The sequence below is a fragment of the Hyperolius riggenbachi genome, chromosome 4 (assembly GCF_040937935.1).
Source record: "Hyperolius riggenbachi isolate aHypRig1 chromosome 4, aHypRig1.pri, whole genome shotgun sequence".
Classification (NCBI taxonomy): domain Eukaryota; kingdom Metazoa; phylum Chordata; class Amphibia; order Anura; family Hyperoliidae; genus Hyperolius; species Hyperolius riggenbachi.
Window position 1 is genome coordinate 223,939,535 of NC_090649.1, and position 27,356 is coordinate 223,966,890.

The window sequence follows — 27,356 nt, forward strand, 5'->3', positions numbered from 1 at the left end:
CTAGGCAATTGATGAAGCCGCAATAACCAGAGATAATACAACATGCGAGGAAGATATGGATACACACAGTGAGGTAAATTGATGACATTTTCTTTTTCTTTAAATCTGATTTCTGAAGCTAAATTTAACATTCTTCCTTTCACAGATGTGCTCGCCTGCTCTGCTTAGACAACAGACTGAGGAGATTTGTGCAGCCATTGATGAGGTGCTGCATGATGACCCACTACCCATGGTAACTACTAAAGCTATAGCACAAATGGGAAAACAAGACAAAAAGCTTACCTTCAGTTCAGGTCTGAAGTTTGAGACAAATACACATCTACAGCATATTCAAATGTGTTTAGATGGTCCTATGCTAGCTAGTTATAGACTAAGGAAAGAAGAGTGAGCACAGTTTAATAAATATACATAATATTTAAAATAATTATTAATACACCAATATATCATAAAAACACATGCTCAGTGGGCCTAGGGTTGTTATGTAGCTGCTTTTTTTCCAGCTGTGACACCTACAAGAAATGAATATGTACAGATGTGAATTCAATGCTTATTTGCGGATTAATAACACTATGAAGGTTCCCTTATCCTTTAGGCTTCTTTCACACATATCGTGTTGGCTCGCATTGCGTTAACTTTTTTTACCGCAAGGCTCTGCTAGGGTAGTGAAAGTCTATGTCACCTTGCACACTTATTGCAACACAATGGGGTGCAATGGAAGTAGTTAAATCACCACATACTGCCGTGCATTGCCAGATGGTCTATGCAGAGCCGGGACAAGGTCCTCCAGCACCCAAGGCTAAGACACCAAAGTGTGCCCCCCATCCCTACCACCCCAGCCTTCACACACTGATTGCTATTAGACTAAGAGGCGCCAGGGCCCCCAACACCCTAATCTCTAGTTATCTGGCTTGCAGTCACTGCCATGTATCCCCTTTTCTTATTTCTCTCTGCTTTAAACACAATAGGGGTATGATAGTTGAGTGAGTTGTGCGCCCCCTCCTACACTGCACCCTGAGGCTGGAGCCTCTCTCGCCTCTGCCTCAGCCCGGCCCTGGGTCTATGCCACACGTGTCAAACTCTGGCCCACGGGTCAAATTTGGCCCGCAGCACCAGAAAACTTGGCCCGCAAGTGCTTTCCTGATTAACATGGATTTTGGCCCGCAGCCATGCTCCCGGCTCCGCCCCCTCCCACAGTAAGTTTGCACTGCCCTCCCTCCTTGTATTAGTGATAGAGAGTGATTACGTTCTATCACTCCCTTGCTCCGCCTAACGACATGAGGGGTTTTACTCCCTGGCCACCGCTCCATTACCTCCTGAAGTCGGTGGCCCATCCTGCACAGAAGTCCGCTCCCTGAGCCTCTTTGCCTGCCCGGTGCCATGGCATGCAGCAGTGATGTGAACACAGCAGAGCGTCTCTCCCGGTAATGTCGCGTATACATGAAGTACTTCTTGTATACGCACCTTCTAGGTCGGAGACGCTCTGCTGTGTTCACAATCACATCACTGCTGCATGCCATGGCGGCGGGCATGCAAAGAGGCTCAGGGAGCGGACCTCTGTGCAGGACGGGCCGCCGACTCTAGGAGGTAATGGAGCGGTGGCCAGGGAAAAAGGGGCGGCAGGCTGGCTACCTACTGGGGACAGCTACCTATCTAATCTATACAGGGGACAGCTACCTATCTAATCTATACAGGGGACAGCTACCTATCTAATCTATACTGGGGACAGCTTCCTATCTAATCTATACAGGGGACAGCTACCTATCTAACCTATACTAGAGGCAGCTACCTATCTATTCTATACAGGGGACAGCTACCTATCTATTCTATACAGGGGACAGCTACCTATCTAATTTATTCTGGGGAGAGCTACCTATCTAATCTATACAGGGGACAGCTACCTATTTAATCCATACAGGTTACAGCTACCTTTCTAACCTATACTGGGGACAGCTACCTATCTAACCTATACTGGGGACAGCTACCTATCTAACCTATACTTGAGGCAGCTACTAGTGTTGGGCGAACAGTGTTCGCCACTGTTCGGGTTCTGCAGAACATCACCCTGTTCGGGTGATGTTCGAGTTCGGCCGAACACCTGATGGTGTTCGGCCAAACCGTTCGGCCACATGGCCGAACTAAGAGCGCATGGCCGAACGTTCCCCGAACGTTCGGCTAGCGCTGTGATTGGCCGAACGGGTCACGTGGTTCGGACCCGAACGCGCTCTGATTGTCCGAACTGTCACGTGGTTCGGGTAAATAAATACCCGAACCACGTCATATTTCCGCCATTTGTCTGTGGGTTTAGCTTTGGGTAGGCAGGCAGGGTAGTTTGCGCTCCAGCCACGCTAGCCAGGGTCCCCCCAGTCATTGTGTCGCTGCTGGGAATAGTAGTACACCGCTCGCTCAGCATTCTTTTTACTGCCACTCTGTGTACCTCGCTCAGCCACACTATATAGCATTCTGTTTACTGTTCTGTGTCTGCTGGGAATAGTAGTACACCGCTCGCTCAGCCACACTATATAGCATTCTGTTTACTGCCACTCTGTGTACCTCGCTCAGCCACACTATATAGCATTCTGTTTACTGTTCTGTGTCTGCTGGGAATAGTAGTACACCGCTCGCTCAGCCACACTATATAGCATTCTGTTTACTGTTCTGTGTCTGCTGGGAATAGTAGTACACCGCTCGCTCAGCCACACTATATAGCATTCTGTTTACTGCCACTCTGTGTACCTCGCTCAGCCACACTATATAGCATTCTGTTTACTGTTCTGTGTCTGCTGGGAATAGTAGTACACCGCTCGCTCAGCCACACTATATAGCATTCTGTTTACTGCCACTCTGTGTACCTCGCTCAGCCACACTATATAGCATTCTGTTTACTGTTCTGTGTCTGCTGGGAATAGTAGTACACCGCTCGCTCAGCCACACTATATAGCATTCTGTTCACTGCCACTCTGTGTCTGCTGGGAATAGTAGTACACCGCTCACCCGCCACTGTATAGCATTGTACTCTGTGTCGCTGCTGGGAATAGTGGTACACCGCTTACCCGCCACTGTATAGCATTGTGCTCTGTGTCGCTGCTGGGAATAGTGGTACACCGCTCAGCCACACTATATAGCATTCTGTTTACTGTTCTGTGTCTGCTGGGAATAGTAGTACACCGCTCGCTCAGCCACACTATATAGCATTCTGTTTACTGCCACTCTGTGTACCTCGCTCAGCCACACTATATAGCATTCTGTTTACTGTTCTGTGTCTGCTGGGAATAGTAGTACACCGCTCGCTCAGCCACACTATATAGCATTCTGTTTACTGCCACTCTGTGTCTGCTGGGAATAGTAGTACACCGCTCACCCGCCACTGTATAGCATTGTACTCTGTGTCGCTGCTGGGAATAGTGGTACACCGCTTACCCGCCACTGTATAGCATTGTGCTCTGTGTCGCTGCTGGGAATAGTGGTACACCGCTCAGCCACACTATATAGCATTCTGTTTACTGTTCTGTGTCTGCTGGGAATAGTAGTACACCGCTCGCTCAGCCACACTATATAGCATTCTGTTTACTGCCACTCTGTGTACCTCGCTCAGCCACACTATATAGCATTCTGTTTACTGCCACTCTGTGTCTTCTGGGAATAGTAGTACACCGCTCACCCGCCACTGTATAGCATTGTGCTCTGTGTCGCTGCTGGGAATAGTGGTACACCGCTCACCCGCCACTGTATAGCATTGTGCTCTGTGTCGCTGCTGGGAATAGTGGTACACCACTCACCCGCCATTGTATAGCATTGTGCTCTGTGTCGCTGCTGGGAATAGTGGTACACCGCTCACCTGCCACTGTATAGCATTGTGCTGTGTGTCGCTGCTGGGAATAGTGGTACACCGCTCAGCCACACTATATAGAATTCTGTTTACTGTTCTGTGTCTGCTGGGAATAGTAGTACACCGCTCGCTCAGCCACACTATATAGCATTCTGTTTACTGCCACTCTGTGTACCTCGCTCAGCCACACTATATAGCATTCTGTTTACTGCCACTCTGTGTCTTCTGGGAATAGTAGTACACCGCTCACCCGCCACTGTATAGCATTGTGCTCTGTGTCGCTGCTGGGAATAGTGGTACACCGCTCACCCGCCACTGTATAGCATTATGCTCTGTGTCGCTGCTGGGAATAGTGGTACACCGCTCACCCGCCACTGTATAGCATTGTGCTCTGTGTCGCTGCTGGGAATAGTGGTACTGTATAGCATTTCTGTACTGCCACTGTACTGCTGCCAGTCAACGTGTACTGTAAGGATAAGTGAAATGAGGAAGAAATCCGGTGAAAGAGGGAGGGGCAAGGGAAAAGGTGTTTCCCCTGATGGTTCACGTACAGGCCACAGGGGAGCACCCAAGAAAACCCACTCAATACCGCCCATGTTGTCCAGGACAACAACCCTCACAAATCCAAAAGAACAGGACCAGATAATTACTTGGATGACCTCTCAAGCGTCCAGCAGTGGGTTAAGCAGCACCAGCACATCACGCACGAGGTCCGAGTCCTCAGCCAGTTACAAGGAGCCAGTGGGCACAAAGCTGACACAACCGGCAGCGACACCACGCACACAACTGCCAGATAACCAGTCCGATGAATTACCTCAGGACACAATGGGGTATTCGCAGGAGCTATTCCCAGCCCAACAAACTTCCACCTTTCAAAGGTCAATGGAGGAACAGCCAGAAATGTTGTGCCCGGATTCACAACCATTAACTGTGGGAAATGCACCGCGCACTGAAATACAAGGCGAGTCCGAGGAGGACTCGGAAACCCAAATCCCAGAGCAAGTTGGGCAGGAGGGGTTGCAATTGCAGGAGGTCGGCCGACAAGATCTGGAAGACGACGTTGGAGTGAGCTGCGCAGAGGTTGTTCTGGGGAGCTCTACTCCACGGCGGCGGCCCCCCACAATGACATATGACGAGTTTGAGGAGATGGAAGAGGAGGGTATGGACAATGTGGACAGAGACCCAGGTTTTGTTTGTGAACGAGAACATCGCCGTCGTAGCAGCAGCACAGATGAGTCTGTTGAAGAACCCACTGCTGCACGAGTTCGCCTTGTGCCACAAGGTAGGCGGCGCGCAATTTCAGGCACCACAAGCGTGGAAGTTCAAGTGAGAGGCAAAAGAGGAGCAAACAGAAATCGCCAGCAAGGCAGGTGCTCCAAAGTCTGGGCTTTCTTTGAAGACTGCACTGAGGATGTTACCATGGCGATTTGCAAGGTGTGCAAGACCCGCCTGAGCAGGGGGAAAAGTATTAACAACCTCTCCACCACCAGCATGAGCCGCCACATGCTATCAAAACATCCCACTCTGTGGGCAAACTCGGCAGGACAGGGTACCAGCAACACTGCTTCCCTTTGGTTCACCAGATTCACCACCAGACCCGCCTCAGCAGCAGCGGTAGGCCAGCCATTGCATGGTTCACAACATTCACAAACATCAGACGACGCTGACACTGTCACTTTCCGGAGTAGTGCTCTTGAGGTCTCCCAGTCTTCATCAAACACAACAACCAACAGCCCTTCCGTGTGCAGCGCTACGGTTCAGTTGTCTGTGTCGGAGATGTTTGAGCGCAAGAGGAAATTGCCAGAAAATGACCCCCGGGCCGTGGCAGTAACAGCCAGCATAGCCAAGCTTCTGGCCTGCGAAATGCTGCCATATCGAGTGGTGGAGACAAACAGCTTCAAGGGCATGATGTCAGTGGCCATCCCACGTTACGTGGTTCCCAGCCGCTACCACTTTGCACGCTCTGCAGTGCCTGAGTTGCATGAGCACGTGGTCAGCAAAATAACCCGAAGCTTGAAGAATGCCGTTGCCTGCAAGGTTCACCTCACCACTGACACCTGGATGAGTGCGTTCGGCCAGGGTCGATACATCTCCCTTACCGCGCACTGGGTGAACCTTGTGGAGCCTGGCAGCGATTCCTCACCTGCTACGGCGCGGGTGTTGCCCACGCCACAAACAGCTGCACCGCCATCCCTCCCACTGGATAACAACTGCAGCACCTACCTCTCTGACTCCTTCTCCTCCAACGCATCTCAAAGCTGTACCTCATCCGGAAACGCTAACCCAGCAGCAGTAGGATCGTGGAAGCAGTGCAGCACAGCTGTTGGCATGCGTCAGCAAGCATTGCTGAAGCTGATCTGCCTTGGGGATAAGCAGCACACAGGGGAGGAAATTTGGAAGGGAATAAAGGAACAGACGGAGTTGTGGCTGGCACCGCTGGACCTGAAACCGGGCATGGTTGTGTGTGATAATGGGAGTAATCTCATTTGCGCTTTAAGGTTGGCTAAGCTGACACACATCCCTTGCCTGGCGCACGTGATGAACCTAGTAGTTCAGCGGTTCCTGAGGACATACCCAGGCGTGGCCGATCTTCTGTTGAAGGTGCGTCGAGTGGCCAAACATTGTAGAAATTCCAGTACTGCTTCGGGGGCACTCGCCAAGATGCAGGAGCGCTTCAATCTCCCCCACCATCGCTTGCTGTGTGATGTCCCTACGTGCTGGAATTCTACGCTGCACATGCTAGCCCGCTTTTGTGAGCAGAAGAGTGCAGTGGTCCAGTACATGACGGTGCAGTACCGAGGCGCATCCGGACAGCTGCCAAGCTTCTGTGGATCCGATTGGGCCAACATGTTGGACCTCTGCCAAGTCCTCCAAAATTTTGAGCAATCCACGTTGCTTGTGAGCAGTGACAACTCTTCAGTCAGCATTACCATACCACTGCTGTGTTTACTGAAGAGGTCAATGTTGAAAATCAAGGAAACAGCTGTCATGATGCAACTGGGGGAATCTGAAGGAGAAAACGATCAGCGTGATGGTACCAACATCAGGCCATCCGCCTCAGGGAACGCTGGCCCCAGCAGCTATGACGAAGAAGAGGAGGAGGAACAGCTGGAGTTGGAGCAGGAATTTCATGCCACCACTGACGAGGGCCAGAGCGGTGCACGTTGGACTTCCACAATTCAGCGCGAATGGTCAGCAGAAGCAGACCAGGAGGAAGGTGACGACTATGATGCATCACAACAACTATCACAATGCTCACAAGAGGATGATGAGGATTCTGGTAGGACTCTGGCACACATGGCTCAATTCATGCTAGACTGCATTGAACGTGACCCACGCATTGTGCGCATTTTGGACAACACCAATTACTGGGTTTATACCCTTCTGGATCCACGGTACAAACACAATGTTCCAAAACTGCTTGAAGAAAGAGTCAGACAGGTCAAAATGGAAGAATACCAGCAGGCCCTTGTGGAGACTTTAGAGAGGAGATTGACATCCTCCCCCTCCTCTAGCCAGTTGTACGCCGACAGACTGACTTCCGCAAACCCAGGACGACCAGGAGGGCAGCAAACAACGCAAGCCGCAACTAGTGCCCAAAAGGGAATGGTATCGGCAGTGTCCTTGGAGTGGGAAAATTTTCTGACACCCATGCAGCAGCAGCCCACTGAACAGCAAGCGTGCAGATCCACCTCCAACACCGATCGCCTGGAGAAGATGGTCAAGGACTACATGTCAGATGACGTAGCTGTGTCGAACAATCCATCTGCACCCTTCAACTATTGGGTATCGAAGCTAGACACCTGGCACGAACTGGCAATGTACGCAATAGAGGTGCTGGTTTGCCCGGCAGCCAGCGTTCTGTCGGAACGCTGTTTCAGTGCTGCCGGAGGCATCGTCACAGATCGGCGTATCCGCCTCTCCACAGAAAATGCAGACCGTCTGACTCAAATTAAAATGAATCAATCCTGGATTGGAAATGACTATGCAACACTCCAGGACCCCAACCAAGTAACATGACCAATGAACATCTGGGATGGTGTAGCGTTTCCGGTCCCTGTTTATTGAACCTCTCATCTGTATTACATTTATGGCTACATGGCAGCAAAAAGCATTGCTGCTATATCCGCACGCTTTTTGTCCTCATGCAAGGCCTGGGTTGTTGTGTCTCACAAAGCGTGGCCTTCTCCTCCTGCGCCTCCTCCTGTTCCATCACGTCTGCTGCTGCTGGGTTAGCGTTGCCGCGTGGTCCCTGTTTATTGAACCACTTATCTTTATTACATTTATGACTGCATGGCGGTACAAAGCATGCTATCCGCACGCTTCTTGTCCTCATGCAAGGCCTGGGTTGTTGTGTCTCACAAAGCGTGGCCTTCTCCTCCTGCGCCTCCTCCTGTTCCATCACGTCTGCTGCTGCTGGGTTAGCGTTGCCGCGTGGTCCCTGTTTATTGAACCACTTATCTTTATTACATTTATGACTGCATGGCGGTACAAAGCATGCTATCCGCACGCTTCTTGTCCTCATGCAAGGCCTGGGTTGTTGTGTCTCACAAAGCGTGGCCTTCTCCTCCTGCACCTCCTCCTGTCCCATCACGTCTGCTGCTGCTGGGTTAGCGTTGCCGCGTGGTCCCTGTTTATTGAACCACTTATCTTTATTACATTTATGACTGCATGGCGGTACAAAGCATGCTATCCGCACGCTTCTTGTCCTCATGCAAGGCCTGGGTTGTTGTGTCTCACAAAGCGTGGCCTTCTCCTCCTGCGCCTCCTCCTGTTCCATCACGTCTGCTGCTGCTGGGTTAGCGTTGCCGCGTGGTCCCTGTTTATTGAACCACTTATCTTTATTACATTTATGACTGCAATGCGGTACAAAGCATGCTATCCGCACGCTTCTTGTCCTCATGCAAGGCCTGGGTTGTTGTGTCTCACAAAGCGTGGCCTTCTCCTCCTGCGCCTCCTCCTGTTCCATCACGTCTGCTGCTGCTGGTGCTGGGTTAGCGTTACCGGTCCCTTTTCCTGGAACCTCTTCTCTGTATTACATTTATGACTGCATGGCGAAAAAAAGCATGTTACCTGTGCAAAGAAACATGACATTTTCCACATTTAAAAGACAGTTTTTCCTTTGAAACTTTACAATCAATTTTCTCAAAAACTATAAGCTCTTTTTCAAATATTTTTTTCCTCTTGTACCCACTCCCAAGGTGCACATACCCTGCTAATTTGGGGTATGTAGCATGTAAGGAAGCTTTACAAAGCATGAAAGTTCGGGTCCCCATTGACTTCCATTATGTTCGGAGTTCGGCACGAACACCCGAACATCGCGGCGATGTTCGGCGAACGTTCGCGAACCCGAACATCTAGGTGTTCGCCCAACACTAGCAGCTACCTATCTATTCTATACAGGGGACATCTACATATCTAACCTATACTGGGGACGGCTACCTATCTAACCTATACTGGAGGCAGCTACCTATCTATTCTATACAGGGGACAGCTACCTATTTAACCTATACTGGGGGCACCTACTTAGCTAACCTATACTGGGGCACCTATGCCTGACTAACCTATACTGGTTGCACCTATCTTGCTAACCGATACTGGGGGCACCTATCTAGCAAACCTATACTGGGGCCCTTACCTAGCTAACCTATACTGTATGCACCTATGTCTGTTTACCTATACTGGGAGTACCTACCTGGCTAACCTATACATGGGGCACCTATTTATTTATTTATTTATTTGTTGTATTTATAAAGCGCCAACATATTACGCAGCGCTGGACATTAATTTAGGTTACAGACAATATTTAGGGGTGACAAACAGCAATATGACAATACAGGAATACAAGAAAACCAGATCACACAGCACAGTATGAGTACAAGGTAATGCTTAGTCAGTCACTGGATGGGAGCATGGAGTTAGGCAAGTTAGGTTCACTCAAATGCATAGCATGGGTGCACAGTAATAGAGGTGCATGATCAGGTAGGACACAAAAGGAGTGAGGACCCTGCCCAAAGGCTTACAATCTAGAGGGAGAGGTAGGGACACGAGAGGTAGGGGACCAGAGTTCGGCTGTGGGTTTAGAGCAATTGTGAGGGGTGGTAGGCAAGAGTGAAAAGGTGAGTTTTGAGGGCCTTCTTGAAGGTGTTGAAGGAGGGGGCTGCCCTAATGGGTGGAGGTAGGGAGTTCCATAGTGTCGGAGCGGCTCTTGAGAAGTCTTGGAGGCGTGCATGGGACTGGGTGATGCGGGGGACGGTCAGGCGAAGTTCATTGGAGGAGCGGAGTGAGCGGCTTGGTGTGTATCTCTGAGTAAGATCAGAAATGTAGGTTGGACAGGTTTTGTGGATGGATTTGTAGGTCAGACACAATATCTTGAATCTGATTCTGGACTGGATAGGAAGCCAGTGGAGGGATTCACGGAGGGGAGCCGCCCTGGTGGAGCGATGGGAGGAGTGGATAATTCTGGCAGCCGCATTCATGATGGACTGCAGTGGGGCTATTCGGGTCTTAGGGAGTCCAGACAGAAGGGCATTGCAGTAGTCGAGGCGGGAAATTATGAGGGCATGGATAAGGAGTTTGGTGGTGGCAGGGGTCAGGAAAGGGTGAATCTTACAGATGTTACGAAGGTGGAAGTTGCAGGACTTTGTGAGGTTTTGGATGTGGGGAGTGAAGGAGAGTGCGGAGTCCAGGGTGACACCCAGACAGCGGGCTTGAGAGGTAGGGTGAATAGTAGTGTGGTTAACAGTGACCTGCACATCTGGGAGGTCCAGGGATGACCGGGGTGGGAAGATCATAAATTCCGTTTTGTCTACATTTAGTTTTAGGAACCTAGCGGACATCCAGGAGGAGATGGCAGATAGGCAGGAGGAGACCTTGTCCATGGTAGTGGTGGATATGTCAGGGGTGTGGAGATAGATTTGAGTGTCATCTGCATACAGATGATAGTTAAAACCCATGGAGGAGATAACCTTGCCAATGGAGGATGTGTATAGGGAGAACAGTAGGGGGCCAAGGACCGAGCCTTGGGGGACTCCCACTGAGAGGTGGTTGGGGGTGGACGAGGACTCATTGAAGGAGGTCGTGAAGGAGCGGTTGGAGAGGTAGGATGAAAGCCAGGTCAGGGCGAGATCGTGAATGCCCATGGATTGGAGGGACTGGAGGAGTAGGGGATGATCTACTGTATCAAAAGCTGCTGAAAGGTCAAGGAGGAGGAGAATGGTGTATTTACCTTCAGCTTTAGCTAAGGCAAGGTCATTGACCACTTTGGTGAGAGCCGTTTCGGTTGAGTGGGCAGGCCGAAATCCAGATTGCAGTGGGTCTAGTAGTGAGTTGGCATTGAGGTACTGGGTCAGGCGTTTGTGAACCAGACGCTCAAGGAGTTTTGAGGCGAAGGGGAGGAGGGAGATCGGGCGGTAGTTGGAGGGTAGCGAGGGGTCGAGGGAGGGTTTCTTGAGCAGAGGCAGTACAGTGGCCTGCTTGAAGTCTGAGGGGAAGGTGCCTGTGGATAGGGAGAGGTTAAACATGGTAGTGAGGACTGGGGCCAGATCCGTGAAGTGAGGCTGAAGTAGATCAGAAGGGATAGGGTCAAGGGGGGAGGTAGTGGTATGGGAAGTCTGCAGTAGGTGGTTGACCTCCTCAGTGGTAGTAGGAGTGAAGGAGGTGAGGGGAGGATAGGGTGGAGAAGGAGTAGGTTGTGAGCAGGTGGGAGGTGAAGATTGAAGATTGGATATTTCCTGACGGATGGAGACTATTTTGTTGGTGAAGTGGGTGGCTAAATCTGTGGCAGAGAGGGAGGAAACAGAAGGTGGGGGGGTGGGTTTAAGCAGGGAGTTGAAGGTGCTAAAAAGACGCCGGGGATTGGAAGCTTGTGCTCCGATGAGCTTGGTAAAGTATTCCTGCTTCGCATGAGCAAGGGCAGTGTGGAACTGCTGCAGGTTAGTCTTGTACTGTAGGAAATCCTGGTTTAGTCGAGTTTTCCGCCATTTTCGTTCAGTGGCGCGTGTTTCCCTCTGGAGGTTGCGAGTATGGGTAGTGCGCCAGGGCTGGGGGTTAGGGGGTCGGTTGCGGCGGAATATTGGTGGAGCAGCTTTCTCTAGGGCTGATGAGAGAATTTGGTGATACTGAGCTGCAGCAAGATTAGGACAGGTTAGGGTGGGGAGAGTGGAGGATAGGCCATGGAGGGAGTCAGCAAGGACGCCAGGGTTGAGCTTGCGTAGGTCTCGCTGCCATCGACCAGGTGGGTGGGCGGGTAGTTTGGAGGTGCCTTCCGTGAGGAGGTTGAAGGCGAGAAGGTAATGGTCTGAGAGTGGAAATGGTGCGATGTCGAGGTCTGCAATGGTGGTGGATTTAGTGAATATAAGGTCGAGAGTGTGACGTGCAGTGTGAGTGGGGGCGTTGGTGTGTTACTAGGCCATGTGAGTTGGCTATGGTGAGTAGCCGGGTCGCAACAGAGTTCTTGGGTTCATTGATGGGTATATTGAAATCCCCGAGGATGATGGTGGGGAGGTCAGAGGAGAGGATGTGTGGGAGCCAGGAGGCAAGGTTGTCGAGAAATTGTCGTGTGGAGCCTGGAGGGCGGTATAAGACTGCAACAATGGCTGGGAGGGGATTGTAGAGGCGGATAGTGTGGGCCTCAAATGATGTGAATTGTAGGGAGGAAGGTGGAGTGAGGACACGGAATGTGCAGGATGGGGAGAGGAGCAGACCCACCCCTCCCCCGGTCCTGTTGTCTGGTCTGGGGGTGTGACTGAGGTGAAGCCCCCCGTATGAGAGGGCAGCCTCTGCGGCAGAGTTAGAGGGGGTGAGCCATGTCTCAGTGAGTGCGAGGATGGTGAGGGATTTGGAGAGGAAGAGGTTGTGGACCTCTGTAAGTTTATTGCGGACGGATCTGGCATTCCAGAGACCGCAGGGTAGGGGGAGCATGTGCTTGTGAGTGGGATGCCTATGCCTGAATAACCTATACTGGGGGCACCTATACCTGGCTTCCTATACAGGGTCACACCATAGCTATAACATGCGGTACACTGTCAGGTCTGTGCGATCATTCCAAAAGGGGGGGTGTAAATATGACTGTTGGCCCTCGACCTGGTCTAAGTTTTACATTTCGTCCCTCCATCTATTTGAGTTTGACACCCCTGGTCTATGCTTACCGCAGAGACTATGCAGCAATGATTGTCAATGGCAATTCGTTATGTGTGAACTATAAACCGAGATTGCAGTGCGGAGCACATTCGCAGAGCGACGATGATCCAGTGACGTACTTCCTTTCCAGCAAGGAGCACTCACTGAGTGGGGGTGGATCTATGTATATTACCCTGTTCCCATAGTCTGCTGCAGGGTAATGTGCAAGGGGAAATAGTACAGTGCAATTGCCACAGGAAAGTCACACCACACCATGGGGTTGATTCACTAAGACAAATAGCATGCCTTATCAGAGATAACACGCCTTATCCAAGTAGCATTGCGAGCGCTACAAACTTATGCCTGCTAATTGGCAATCCACTCGTCCTGCCCTAAACCCCTGCGGGCTCATAGCACTCGCTATGCTACTCTGATAAGGCATGTTAACTTTGATAAGGCATGCTATTTGTATTAGTGAATCAACCCCATGTGTGAAATTAGCCTTAACGTTAGTTAAGATAGTAGTGCAGGTTATAGCATTTTCCCTGTAATTAGATTTTTTTATGGGAAGTCCAGTTTCATTTGACAGTCAATGAAATAATTCCAGGAATGCATATGTAACCCCTATTCTCAGAAAAAAATAGTTTTGTAGAATAAGTTGGGCTTTGGGACTATACGTGGAAAATGTAGATTTTGAGCTCTGATTCCTATAATGAATATCTGCAAATCTCCTAAATTGCCCTTGGCAAATAAAAAAATTAGTTTTTTATTTATTTATTTATTTTTATGGGGGAGGGGTAGTGTTGCTCTGATTGGGGTACAAAAATGACTAGAAATAACCCTGCTCCGCAGGTGAAACAGACACTTTTCTTGATGTTTGATGTCACCACCATGACAGGGCAGTTGTTGGAATGTGGTAAAACTGTCATCAAAAAGAGTGTTTTGGCATATAAGAATTACAGGATTACAGCAACATTGCTGGTGAGGTCTTTTGTCTTTTGCTTAAAAAGTGATATTACATCCAGAATATAAGTACCTGAGACATATTGCAATAATGTAAGATTCTGAAGGTTTCCTTTTTTATGAGAAAAGAGGTTGTCAGGGAGGGCATGACACTGTGTCATATTTTTACTTCAAAACTCTGAGTTCATCATCTGCAGATAATTCAACTTTCCAATTTTATGTCAGAGGCTTCACCAATGATCTGTCTTACAATTGAGAATCTAATTGGCAAAAATATTTTTAATTTGAGCAGTAATGTAATACAGAGCATTTACTATATATTCCTAGCAGCAAACACTAACTAGACATAATACCTTTTCTGTTTGAACGTCAAGCACAATGGGCTTGATTCACAAAAGGGTGCTCCTAAAAGCTTTGAGGCGTGCTAACTAGGGTGCTAAGCAGTTAGCACACCTAAAGCTTTTATTGATCGCGCGCAAAGTTTAGTGCTGTTTGTAGTGTGCGAAACATCACACCCGGTGCGATGAAAACGTCGCACCGGGTGGGTCTAAAACGTCGCACCTGGTGTGCCCAAAATGTCACATGGAGCGACGTTTCGGGTGCACCAGGTGCGACGTTTTAGGTGCAGCAGGTGCAACGTTTTCATCGCAGCAGGTGTGACGTTTTCGTGCGCGACGTTACGCACGCTACGGGCAGCGCTAAACTTTGCCTTTGCACGCCCTAAAGGGCTTTAGGCATGCTAAGGGGCTTTTAAGCGTGCTAACTAAGTTAGCACCCTATAGTAAATTAAGCCCAATCTGATTCACAGAAACTCCTTTTTTATTCTTCTGTTAGCTCTAATTTCTGACTGGATATTTGAAGTGAAAATGTCTCTGTTAATGGAATCAGCATAAATCCATATTTTATAGATCAAGGACAAGCTTACAATGTAAGATGTAGCATCATCCTACTGCATGATTATGTATTAACTCAAAGATCAGGTAAAGTTGTTTTTTTTTCATGCATTTATATGGATTATTAATTGTGCATTATATGTAAAACACTGTTGCAATATTTTCAAAAAATAAATAAAAAAATTACCTGCTGCACAATTTCATGGGTTCTCAGGAAAATTCAGCCATTTGCTCTTTCCTCCTACCTCCGGTCATTTTAAGGTCATGCCTTTCTTCTAGGTACTTATAGCCCTGGCAGGCTATCAATAGGTTGGCAGCTATCAGCTGACCAACAAATCACTCTTCTCTGTTCTTGCCCACGTAGCTAAACTGGAAATGGTTCAAACTCACTTGTAACTGGAAGTAAAACAGGCAGCTGTAGGTCAATGAAAGGAAGATGCACATCTATGAATTGGTACTGCAAGTATTTTCCTTCTTAACCACTTGCCGACCGCCTACTTCATATTGGCGGCGGCAAAGTGGCAGCCCCAGGACCACGTAACGCAGAATGGCGTCAGGTCCTGGGGCACTGTTTTGCCGGGGATCGCGTGCTGGGATGCGCGCGCATCCGCCGGCAATAGGCTCCGCCCACCTGCGACGTCAACCCGCCGGCCAATCGGAAGCGCCGGCGGTTTGTTAACCCGACGATCGCCGGATAGGAAGCGTATAATACGCTTTGTAATGTTTACAAAGTTCATTATACAGGCTGCCTCCTGCCCTGGTGGTCCCAGTGTCCGAGGGACCACCAGGGCAGGCTGCAGCCACCCTAGTCTGCACCCAAACACACTGATCTGCCCCCCCTGCCCCCTGATCGCCCACAGCACCCCTCAGACCCCCCCCTGCTCACCCCCCAGACCACTGTTTGCACACAATCACCCCCCTAATCACCCATCAATCACTCCCTGTCACTATCTGTCAACGCTATTTTTTTTTAGTCCCTAAACTGCCCCCTGGGTACTCCTGATCACCCCCCCCCCTCAGATTCTCCCCAGACTCCCCCCCAGACCCCCCCCCCTGTGTACTGTATGCATCTATCCCCCCTGATCACCTGTCAATCACCTGTCAATCACCCATCAATCAACCCCTGTCACTGCCACCCATCAATCAGCCCCTAACCTGCCCCTTGCGGGCAATCTGATCACCCACCCACACCAATAGATCGCCCGCAGATCCGACATCAGTTCACCTCCCAAGTGCAGTGTTTACATCTGTTCTCTACCCTAAACACCCACTAATTACCCATCAATCACCCATCAATCTCCCCCTATCACCACCTGTCACTGTTACCCATCAGATTAGACCCTAATCTGCCCCTTGCGGGCACCCAATCACCCGCCCACACGCTCAGATTGCCCTCAGACCCCCCCTTATCAATTCGCCAGTGCATTATTTACATCCGTTCTTCCCTGAACTCACCATACTCCTAATGGAATACCTTGGGGTGTCTTCTTTCTAAAATGGGGTCATTTGTGGAGTTCCTATACTGCCCTGGCATTTTAGGGGCCCTAAACCGTGAGGAGTAGTCTTGAAACCAAATGTCGCAAAATGACCTGTGAAATCCTAAAGGTACTCATTGGACTTTGGGCCCCTTAGCGCAGTTAGGATGCAAAAAAGTGCCACACATGTGGTATCGCCATACTCAGGAGAAGTAGTATAATGTGTTTTGGGGTGTATTTTTACACATACCCATGCTGAGTGGGAGAAATATCTCTGTAAATGGACAATTGTGTGTAAAAAAAAATCATAAAATTGTCATTTACAGAGATATTTCTCCCACCCAGCATGGGTATGTGTAAAAATACACCCCAAAACACATTATACTACTTCTCCTGAGTACGGCAATACCACATGTGTGGCACTTTTTTGCAGCCTAACTGCGCTAAGGGGCCCTAAGTCCAATGAGCACCTTTAGGCTTTACAGGGGTGCTTACAATTTAGCACCCCCCAAAATGCCAGGACAGTAAACACACCCCACAAATGACCCTATTTTGGAAAGTAGACACTTCAAGGGATTCAGAGAGGAGCATAGTGAGTCCGTGGCAGATTTCATTTTTTTTTTTGTCACAAAGTGTCATTTTCCACTAACTTGTGACAAAAAATAAAATCTTCTATGAACTCACCATGCCTCTCAGTGAATACTTTGGGATGTCTTCTTTCCAAAATGGGGTCAGTTTGTAAACGCTATAACTTTTACCCAAACCAATAAATGTACACTGAATTGTTTTTTTTTAATCAAAAACATGTAGCAGAATAACTTTCGCGCTCAAATGTATAGGAAATTTTACTTTATTGAAAAATGTCAGTACAGAAAGTAAAAGAAGTCATTTTTTTGACAAAATTCATGTATTTTTTGATGAATATAATAAAAAGTAAAACTCACAGCAGCAATCAAATAGCACCAAAAGAAAGCTGTATTAGTGAAAAGAAAAGGAGGTAAAATTCATTTAGGTGGTAGGTTGTATGACCGAGCAATAAACCGTTAAAGCTGCAGTGGTCTGAATGGAAAAAAAGGCTCTGGTCCTTAAGGGGTTTTATGACTGCAGTCCTTAAGTGGTTAAAGCGGACCTGAACTCAGAACCTTCTCTCTGCTCTAAAAGATACGCAACAGCATAATGACCTTTAAAGAAAAACATTTCTTTGTTACAGCTGATACAAATAGATATAGATCTGCAATGTATCTACATCCTGCTTTCATGGAAGCAGACATATTGTTAACATTCTGAGCTTTCAAATTAGCCTCTTTGCCATGGCAGTCAGCTGACACAGGTGAGGGATCAAATTACAACTTGTGATTAGGCACAGAGGCTATGCTCTCTAAATACACACAGGGTGTATTTCTCTACACTACCTTTTAGGCATAATTGACCAAGCCTAGAAAACTGTAAAAGTTAATTAGATTTATTAAAGCGTTTTGGTCTTGCCCACTATTTTCTTGCTGCTCATGGCAAGCTATCCAACAAGTGTCATAATTTGTCTTGGGAGCTGGCACAGTTCTTAGCACAGATTTATTAGAGTGTCTTAAAAGTGAATTGCTTATGTAGAAAACATGGTCTGTGTTAAAGTGATTGATTCTAAATGCTGTAAATGAATATTGAACAAACCAACCCAGCATATGTTTACTAGAGCAGATTGTACTGTAAACACTATAATGATGCTGCAGTGTGAAAAAAAAATGTTGTCCTCTTTTGTGGTTTCCTGTTGTAATTTTTCACACAGACTACTTATGAATTATAAAAAAAAAAAGATGAATGCAAAAAAAAGGAAAAGAAAAATACAATAAAAGCAAAAGTATAAGTCTAATTTCCCTCAAATGATAGGCAGTGCTTTTCATTGTTGGTTAAATATTATTGTGACAGTGGTGTGCCTCCTCTTTTTGTAGATTTCTAAATAGCCAAAATGCAGCTTGGTATTAAGGCTTTGTTTACCCAGACAATTATTCAGACAACAAAAACACGCATGTAGTAGGTCTTGGTCCTTCAATGTTGCCCGAGGGATCAAATCCTGATGCCCACTAGGTAACATGCCTCATACATGTGTACAAGGCTTTACATTAGCAAACTGGCTATCAGCTGGCTGCCCAGGTATGAGGAAGCTAGACAAGGAGCATATCTGTAGTGAATAGGGATTAGCCAGAACATTTTTACGAAAAAAGTGAGAACATCCTGGAATATGCAGGGTTAGCTCGCCTGGCTACCACCTACATTCTGGTGGTTTCCTCAGCACACACTTCTGCATTTGAAGTCAGCTTTCTGTAAGAGTGTTCTTGCTCATACAGTACATAGTAGTGAACGCCATCATTCAAGGCAGAAAACTATGGGTTGTTGTCGCAATCCACACACTGCCAGTTCTTTCATTTTCACAACCTTCAGGTGGACCGACCTTTAACTGCATACATGTGTACAGGCCCATAACTTAATACACAGGTGATTTTAAAGGACAGTCAAACATTTGTTTTCCATCCACCATGTAAAGAGGGCCTAAAGTTGGGGTAATCCGCAAGTTTAAAGTGTGTCATGTCAGCAAGCAGTTAAATGACCAACAGAGAAACTTGAAAAGTCAAAAGGGAAGGACTTCCTCCTGACAATGGGGTTCCTCCTCCTCACACCATTATCAGCAATAGTACATTTCAGGAGATAGCTTTGGAACAAATAAATCAATTTGTTATGTCATTTTCAGGTAACCGCTCATTGGGCTTGATTCACAAAGCCGTGATAAATGATACAATGGCCGTTATATGCTTAGCGCGCGGGTAAGCAAGTGCACAGGTTTGCGAGCATAAAAGCAAAGGTTTGCATGCATTAACTTTCCCCATTCACACGCTAACCCATATTTTAGCGCATGAACGGGGAACTTAATATGCGCAAACCTTTACTATTATGTGCGCCAAGCTGTACGCGTGCTAATCCACGCACTAAGCATATCAAGATATAATTTAACACGGCTTTGTGAATCAAGACCCTTGTGTGCTCTACAATTATTAACAAAGTTTATGTTCTTCAAAGTTACATGTATTTATCCTCAGAATAACTCATCTGAAGATGTATTGTGAAAAAAAAAAAAATAAGAAAAAAAAACCAGCACAGTGTGACGCACTCTGTTGAAGGCAGTCTGAACATGCCACTGGAGTGTGTCGTGCTGAGCTGACAAACATATTCTCAAATAGCTATTCCAATACCAGATTAAGGTAAAATATATAGCTGTTAAAGTTTCTTCTTTACCTTACATGTCATTATCATTCACCATTTACAATGTAATAAACTAGTGGCAGATTTGGATTCAGAGGCAATTCATTTTTTATCTGAATATTGAGTAATGTTGAATAACTTGGCTAAGAGGTAAATAAAATAAAAACTGTGGTATGTCTAGTCAGATTTTACTTATACTAATTACTAATACTGGAACATATTCATTTAGCTGTAGTAAAATTGTACTGTTACTTATAACCAAGGTAATGCATTTGTTGCTAATGTGAAGCGCACTGTGCAAGTAGCGTAACACACAGTGTACTAGCGATGCATGCGTTACTTCAGAAATGGAAGTAGTGCTGTTTGAGAAACGCGCCCTATACAACTGGCATAAGTACTGGTAAAATTGCAGTGCACTGCTGTGCATGGAAACTTTATCACAATTTTATGAATATGTACCATTTTGTTTAAAGTTTGGAAATCATTCAGTGTGAAAGTGTGCACTAACAGAGGAAATGAGAAAGGGGCAATATTATTTTGGTACTTAAGTATTATACCATCAGAATAGTTTGGCAGTTCCTGGTATAAATTCTATTTGCTCCACTACCAAGATTTAACCCTTTTTGAAAAGCTGAAAGTCCTGGCTTTCCATTACACCAGGTCCTGTGTCAGTGTAATGCGCCGTTGCCATGTTAAAGGGTTTTGAAGGAGGGGTGTCCCCTGCATCTTGAGAGGTGAAGAGGGTATATATCGCTGTGCTGCTCCTTCGTCTTAATAGAGTCTCCAGCCCCAACCAGTAACACACAGAGAGAGGTCAGGAGGGTGTATAGCTTGTCTGCGCCTTTGTGTTTTGTAATGAGATCTGCTGCTGATCATCAATGTCGGGTTTGTCCGGAAATTCTGCAATCATGCTTTGTGCAGCCAAGATGCAGGGGACACCCCTTCTTCAAAACCCTTTAACTTGGCCACCCGAAGAGAGAAAAATTTATGTAATTTAATGTAATTTACCACTACTGCCACTAAATTATTTTACTTTAACACTTTTTTTCTCTTTATTTTTTATGAGAATTATAAACCTGCATCCAAGCCTACAACAAAGAAGGACTTAAAAACTGGTAATGTAAGTATTTTACAAAGGAATTGAATTCTGGTAAAATAATGACAGTTCTTAGGCTTAGCTTACATGTTCTTAACCACTTAATGACAAGATGACTTATAAAAATGTCCTGCTAGAGCAGGGGTCTCAAACTCAATCTACCTGGGGGCCGCAGGAGGCAAAGTCAGGATGAGGCTGGGCCGCATAAGGGATTTCACAAAAAAAGTCCTCAAATGTCATTAACCTCCCTGCCGTTATAAAAAATTGCTGCGCACGGCAGGGAGGGTGTTTTTTGGCTTTTTTTTTGTAGCATGTAGCTAGCCTAGCGCTAGCTACATGCTTCCCCCCTCCCTGCGGCGTCCCCCCGAATGCGCCGATCGCCGCCGGCGCATTTACCCATCCGGAAATCCCGTTCTGAACTGGATTTCCAGGAGGGCTTCCCCCGTCGCCATGGCGACGGGCGCGATGACGTCACCGACGTCATTGACGTCGTGACGTCAGAGGGAGTCCCGAACCACCCCTCGACGCTGCCTGGCACTGATTGGCCAGGCAGAGCACGGGTCTCGGGGGGGGCACCCTCTGATGCGGCGGGTTGCGGCGAATCGGCGCGGAGCGGCGGCGATCGTAAGTTACACGCAGCTAGCAAAGTGCTAGCTGCGTGTAACAAAAAAAAATTATGCAAATCGGCCCAGCAGGGCCTGAGGAATCCTCCGCGGCAGGTTACCCCGAGCTGAGCTCGGGATAAATGGCAGGGAGGTTAATAGTCTTAATTATTTCTTCTGACCATGAAGTGTCCTACTTTATAGTTCGTTTCAGTGCTCCCATTACAAGTAATCCGACGTGTCCCTGCCGCAAAACGAGGGCTGCAGAGCCCCCAAATCGCCCAGGGGGGGGGGGGGGGGCAATCCGCCGGCATTTCCTGGAAGGGGCAGAGCTTTCAGCTTCAGGTCTGCCCCTCCTGACGTCAATCGTGGCGGATCGCCGCCTCTGCCCGCCCCTCTAACTCTTCCTTCACAGACTGAGGTGGGGAGAGGCGGCGATCCATGCGGCGATTGACGACAGGAGGGGCAGACCTACAGCTGGAAGCTCTGCCCCTCAGCGCAGTCGTGGATGTTTGCCCAGGGGATTTGGGGGCTCTGCAGCCCTCCTTTAGCGGCGGGGATGCGGCGGATTACTTGAGAGCATTGAAGCGAACTATAAGGTAAAATAGTTAGCTTTTGTGTCTCTTTTGCTTTTGCCGGCGCGGGCCACAAAATATTGTACCGAGGGCCGCAAATGGCCCGCGGGCCATGAGTTTGAGACCCCTGTGCTAGAGCCTCTTAATGGCTCCAGGACGTTTTTTTTTTAAGTCAGACAGTGCTGCTGCCGGTGTGCGCATGCATGCGCTCCTGCAAGTGCACGTGTGCGCTCTTGCGGGTGCATTCCAGTGTATGAGAAAATAGTGGAAAAAAACACCATAGAAAAAATACACCTTTATTTCCAAATACTATATTTTCACCATACTTTGTACTAGGAATATAATTAAAAGTTTGTGATAACCAGAACAATTAGGCATATAAAATGTGTGGGTTCTAGGCACAGTAGCAGTGTTTATATTAAAACTATAGGGGATGAAATTAGAGAAATAGTGTATTTTTGTCATTTTTTTCTTGTTTTTCCCCTTTAAAATGCATAGAAAATAAAGGAATTACTAAAAACAAATACCAACCCCAAAAAGCCAATTGGTGGTGAAAAAAACAAGATATAGATCATTTCATTGTGATTACTAGTGAGTAAGCTTTTGGCAAATAAAAAGGATGAGCTCTGAAAAGTGAAAATCGCTCTTGTCCGTTAGGGTAAAAACCCCTTTGGAGTGCAGTGGTTAAAGAGGTACTGCAGTGAAAATAACGTAATGAAAAAAAGTGCTTAATTTTCACAATAATTATTTATAAATGATTTAGTCAATCTTTCCTCTCCCCGATTTACGTTCTGACATTTTTCACAGGAGACATCTTTTCTGCTGGCAGGTGATGTCTATGGAAAGAGATGATGCATTTTTGGCAGTTGGAAACAGCTGTTATTTTTCCCACAATGCAACAAGGCTTCCACAGTGTGATGTTAGCACACTGGTGCTGACATCAAACTGTAGGAGGGGTTTCACCACAATATCAGCCATACAGGGCCCCCTTATGATCTGTTAGAGAAAAGGAAAAGATTTCTCATGGGAAAGGGGGTATCAGTGACAGATTGGGATGAAGTTCAATTTTGAGTTACTGTTCCTCTTTAACTACCTCAGTTGAAGCTCATGACCCTGGAAGCCATATACGAGTCCCATGGGGACTGCAATGCTATAGTCCCTGTAGTTGGGGGTGGGTGGTCTGCCCTCCCAGTTAAACCATGCCTTACCATTTTTGCAAAAAGCGAGCCTTCACCATCAAAGTAATTCAGCTCTTTATTGATGAAGGACTGAATACAGAAACATAGTTAAAGGGGAACTGAAGTGAGAGTGATATGGTGGCTGCCATATTTATCTCCTTTTAAACAATACCAGTTGCCTGGCAGCCCCGCTGATCTATTTGACTACAAAAGTGTCTGAATCACACCAGAAACAAGCATGCAGCTAATCTTGTCAGATGTGACATGCTTGTTCAGGGGCTATGGCTAAAAGTATTAGTGGCAGAGGATCAGCAGGCTAGCCAGGCAAGTGGTATTGCTTAAAAGTAAATAAATATGGCAGCCTCCACATCTCTCTCACTTCTGCTGCCCTTTAAGCTTTGAAGTGCTCTGAAGAGCTCTTTGAAGAGCTTTCTCAAGCTGAATTCAGTATATTTGAGACTGACAGCTGCAAAAGCCAGGTAGCAGGCCCTGGGAACTGTAGTTTCAGTGGGAAGAGTAGTCCCTCTCAGGGTCGGTTCTAGACTGTTTGCTGCCTGAGGCAAACTTGTGAGGATGCGCCCCCCAGACCCCCCGCAATTTGGAATGATTGCATAGCACCCGACAATTTACTCTGCTTCATTTAATGTTCTCAGTCAGCCAAGGAGCATATGCTTGAGACATAACATGCTGCAACTCAACTCAATTATTATTATTATTATTTATTTATAAAGCGCCAACATATTCCGTGGCGCTGTACAATGTAAGAAAACAAACAAGGGATACATAATGATACAGACAATGATATACATCAAATATAAACACTGATACAAGATACAGCACTGCTGATTACAATTTGATTTAACATGATGACTAAAATGTATAAATGTCTAACAGTGTGCAAGCAATTAAATGAATAACATTCCATGACACAAAAGGGTGAGAGCCCTGCCCTTGCGAGCTTATTCTAAATCTAAAGGAATGGGGTGGAAACAAGAGGTGGGGATGTATACAGTATATGTACAGGGAGTGCGTAATTAGGTTATTTAGTGGGTGCATGGCCTAAGCTAGAGAATATGCTTGTCGGAAAAGGTGGGTTTTGAGGGAGCGTTTAAAGATTTCAAAGGTGGGAGAGTGGCGGATGTGTTGTGGAAGAGCATTACAGAGGAGGGGTGAGGCACGTGAGAAGTCTTGTACACGTGAATGTGAGGAGGTAATTGTAGAAGAGGATAGAAGAAGCTCATGTGCAGATCTGAGATTGCGGTTGGGTTGGTATCTGGAGACTAGTGAGGAGATGTACAGGGGAGAGAGATTGTGGAGAGCTTTGTAGGTTAGGGTTAAGAGTTTGAACTGAATCCTTTCATTAATTGGTAGCCAGTGAAGAGCTTGACAGAGAGGGTCAGCAGAGGAAGAGCGAGAGGAGAGATGAATGAGTCGAGCAGCAGAGTTGAGTACAGAATTGAGCGGTGTTAGTCGGTTAGTTGGAAGTCCACCAAGCAATATATTGCAATAGTCCAATCGAGATATAATAAGAGCATGTACTAACATTTTGGTTGTGTCATGGGAGAGAAAAGGTCGGATACGTGCTATGTTTTTCAGTTGGAAATGGCCGGAGCTGGTTAGGGAGTTAATGTGAGGAGTAAATGAGAGAGAAGAATCAAATATTACCCCCAAGCACCGTGCTTTGGGAACTGATGTTATAGACGTGTTGTTAACATTTATTGTAATATCAGGCAAAAGGGTGGACAGGGATGGTGGAAAGACTATTAGTTCAGTTTTATTCATATTAAGTTTTAAGAAGCGACAGGACATGAAAGAGGAAATAGCGGACAGGCAGTCAGGAACCCGTGTGAGGAGGGAGTTAAGGTCTGGGGCCGAGAGGTACAGTTTTGTATCGTCTGCATATAGGTGGTATTGGAAACCAAATGAGCTGATTAAGTTACCAAGACCGTGCATGTAGATGGAGAAGAGGAGGGGACCAAGGACAGAGCCTTGAGGTACCCCAACAGACAGAGGATGTGAAGAGGAGGCCTGATCTGAATAAGAAACAGTGAAAGACCTTTCAGAGAGGTAGGAAGATATCCAGGAGAGAGAGAGGTCCTTTATTCCTATAGATGAAAGGATCTGTAGGAGTAGAGTGTGGTCGACAGTGTCGAATGCTGATGACAGATCTAGAAGGATGAGTATGGAATAATAGCCTTTGGATTTAGCTGTGAGGAGATCATTAGCTACTTTGGTGAGGGCTGTTTCTGTGGAGTGGTTTGGCCGGAAGCCAGATAGGAACTGATCAAGCAAGGAATTTGCAGATAAATACTGACTTAGTTCAGCATGAATGTGGCGTTCAAGTAATTTAGATGCAAATGGAAGAAGTGACACTGGGCAGTAGTTAGCAAGATCGGTGGGGTCTAGAGATGGTTTTTTAAGTAGTGGTGTTACAACAGCCCTCTTGAGTGAGGATGGAAAAATTCCGGTGGAGAGGGATAGGTTAAACAGCGATGTTAGGGCAGGGATGAGGGATGTGGATAGCTGTGGAATGAGATGTGATGGGATAGGATCCAAAGAACAGGTGGTTAGATGGGATTTGGAGATAAGGGAAGAGAGTGAATGTTCGGAGAGTGGAGAGAAACTGGAAAGAGAGCAGTCAACAAGAGGAGTGGAGATGGAGTTTGATGTCTGCGTGGAAAACACACTATGGATTTTTGCAATTTTATCTGTAAAGTATGTTGCAAATTCTTCAGCTGATAAGCATGAAGAAGGAGGAGGAGGGGGTGGTTGGAGAAGGGAGTTGAAAGTACTGAACAGGCAGTTTGGATTGTGCTAGTGGGAGGATATGAGGGAGGAGAAGTATGATTGTTTTGCAGAAGAGAGAGCGGTTTTAAACTTGTTTACCTCTTTTTTGTAAGTAATGAAATCCTCATTAGTATTAGTTTTTCTCCAATGGCGTTCAGCTACCCTAGAGCACCCCTTTAACTGTTTAGTAGCTTTGGTCAGCCAGGGTTGGTGACTGGCACGGTGTGGGCGGACATTGGTGAGGGGTGCGATTTCATCCACGACTTGCGTGATTGAGCAGTGATAGTGTGCAGCTGCTGAGTCAGGGTCAGTGAATGGTTGTGTGAGGAGAGGTGCCAAGGCATCAGAGACAGATTGCATGTCTATAGCACACTGGATGACTGTGAGTCTGTGACAAACAAACTGCTCACCCTCAGCCAGTCGGCCAGCCTATATTCCTCCTCCGTCAGGACAGCAGTGCCACCTTCTTCCTTATACTGTGCAAATCAAATGAAACAATGCTGCTCTCCTGCCCTCCACCTCCTAACTCACTATCAGACTCTTCACACCGCACAAGCAGAAGCTTTTCCCCAATGGTTACTTCTTTACCTCGCTTGCTCTCCTCTCGCTTCTCCTCCTACTCTGACTGCATGCTGCAAGTGTAAACACAGTATAAACATGCTGCGCCTATAATATCTGCGCCTGATGCAAATGTTTCACCTTGCCTTATGTGAGAACCGGCCTTTGTCCTTCTGCCACGAGGCCTATAAGGGACATGGGCCATATTCACTAAACTTCAGTAAAGTTCCAGTGTGCAGGAAGTGCACAGCAATTAATTTTACTATTACTTACACAGCCTACATAGCACACGCTATGCAATTAGTGCAACCCACATTACTGTTCGCATTACTAGTGTAATTCATGCTATACCTCTTGCATAGCATGCATTACCATAGCAGCAAAAGACAACAAGAAAGTTTTGCACCATGTACCCTAAGTAACTTTCATATGTACCAGTGAAATCGCAGTTGGATTCCTGTGCCCAGTCATTTACTGCATTTTCATGAATTTGCCCAGGTGTGAAATTTCCATGCCATTTTGTTTTCCCCTGCTTGCCGTACATCCACTCCACAACAAACTACCATTAAAGGACAACTGTAACAAGAAGGATATGGGGACTGCCATATTTATTTCCTTTTAAACAATACTAGTTGCCTGGCTGTCCTGCTGATCCTCTATCTCTAAAGGTGCATACACACATCAGACTATAGTCTTTGGAAAATGAAAGATCACAGACCAATCTTACCGCCCTTCATGTAGTATGAGAGCCATGCCTACACAGTCTATTCTATGGAGCTGAACTCCCCCCAGTTTCAACTTTCAGTTGGCTGCATGAAATAGTTTTTTTTTTATTTAAAAAAAACCCTCCCGCAGCCACCCTGGCGATTTAATCAGAACACCAGGGTGGTTAAAAGGAAATAAATATGGCAGCCTTCCTTACACTGTTGTTACAGTTGTCCTTTAAGTTTCTACCCATGGGGTTAAAATGTGTTTACATTTGAGACTAGTTCAGCTGAGCAGCTCTCAAACTAAACTGAGGCAACTGTAAAGAG

The 27,356-nt window shown here is 46.9% G+C and overlaps 1 protein-coding gene across 2 annotated transcripts in view; it reads left to right on the forward strand.

The window, feature by feature from the left end:
* MLIP (muscular LMNA interacting protein) overlaps window positions 1-27,356 on the forward strand; it is a 446,927-nt gene that overhangs the window by 319,463 nt on the left and 100,108 nt on the right. For both annotated transcript variants that reach the window (XM_068281387.1, XM_068281389.1), the window contains 3 exons: window positions 5-73; window positions 146-232; window positions 20,593-20,646. In XM_068281387.1, coding sequence (XP_068137488.1) covers window positions 5-73; window positions 146-232; window positions 20,593-20,646 — 210 coding nt within the window. The remainder of the gene's footprint in view (window positions 1-4; window positions 74-145; window positions 233-20,592; window positions 20,647-27,356) is intronic.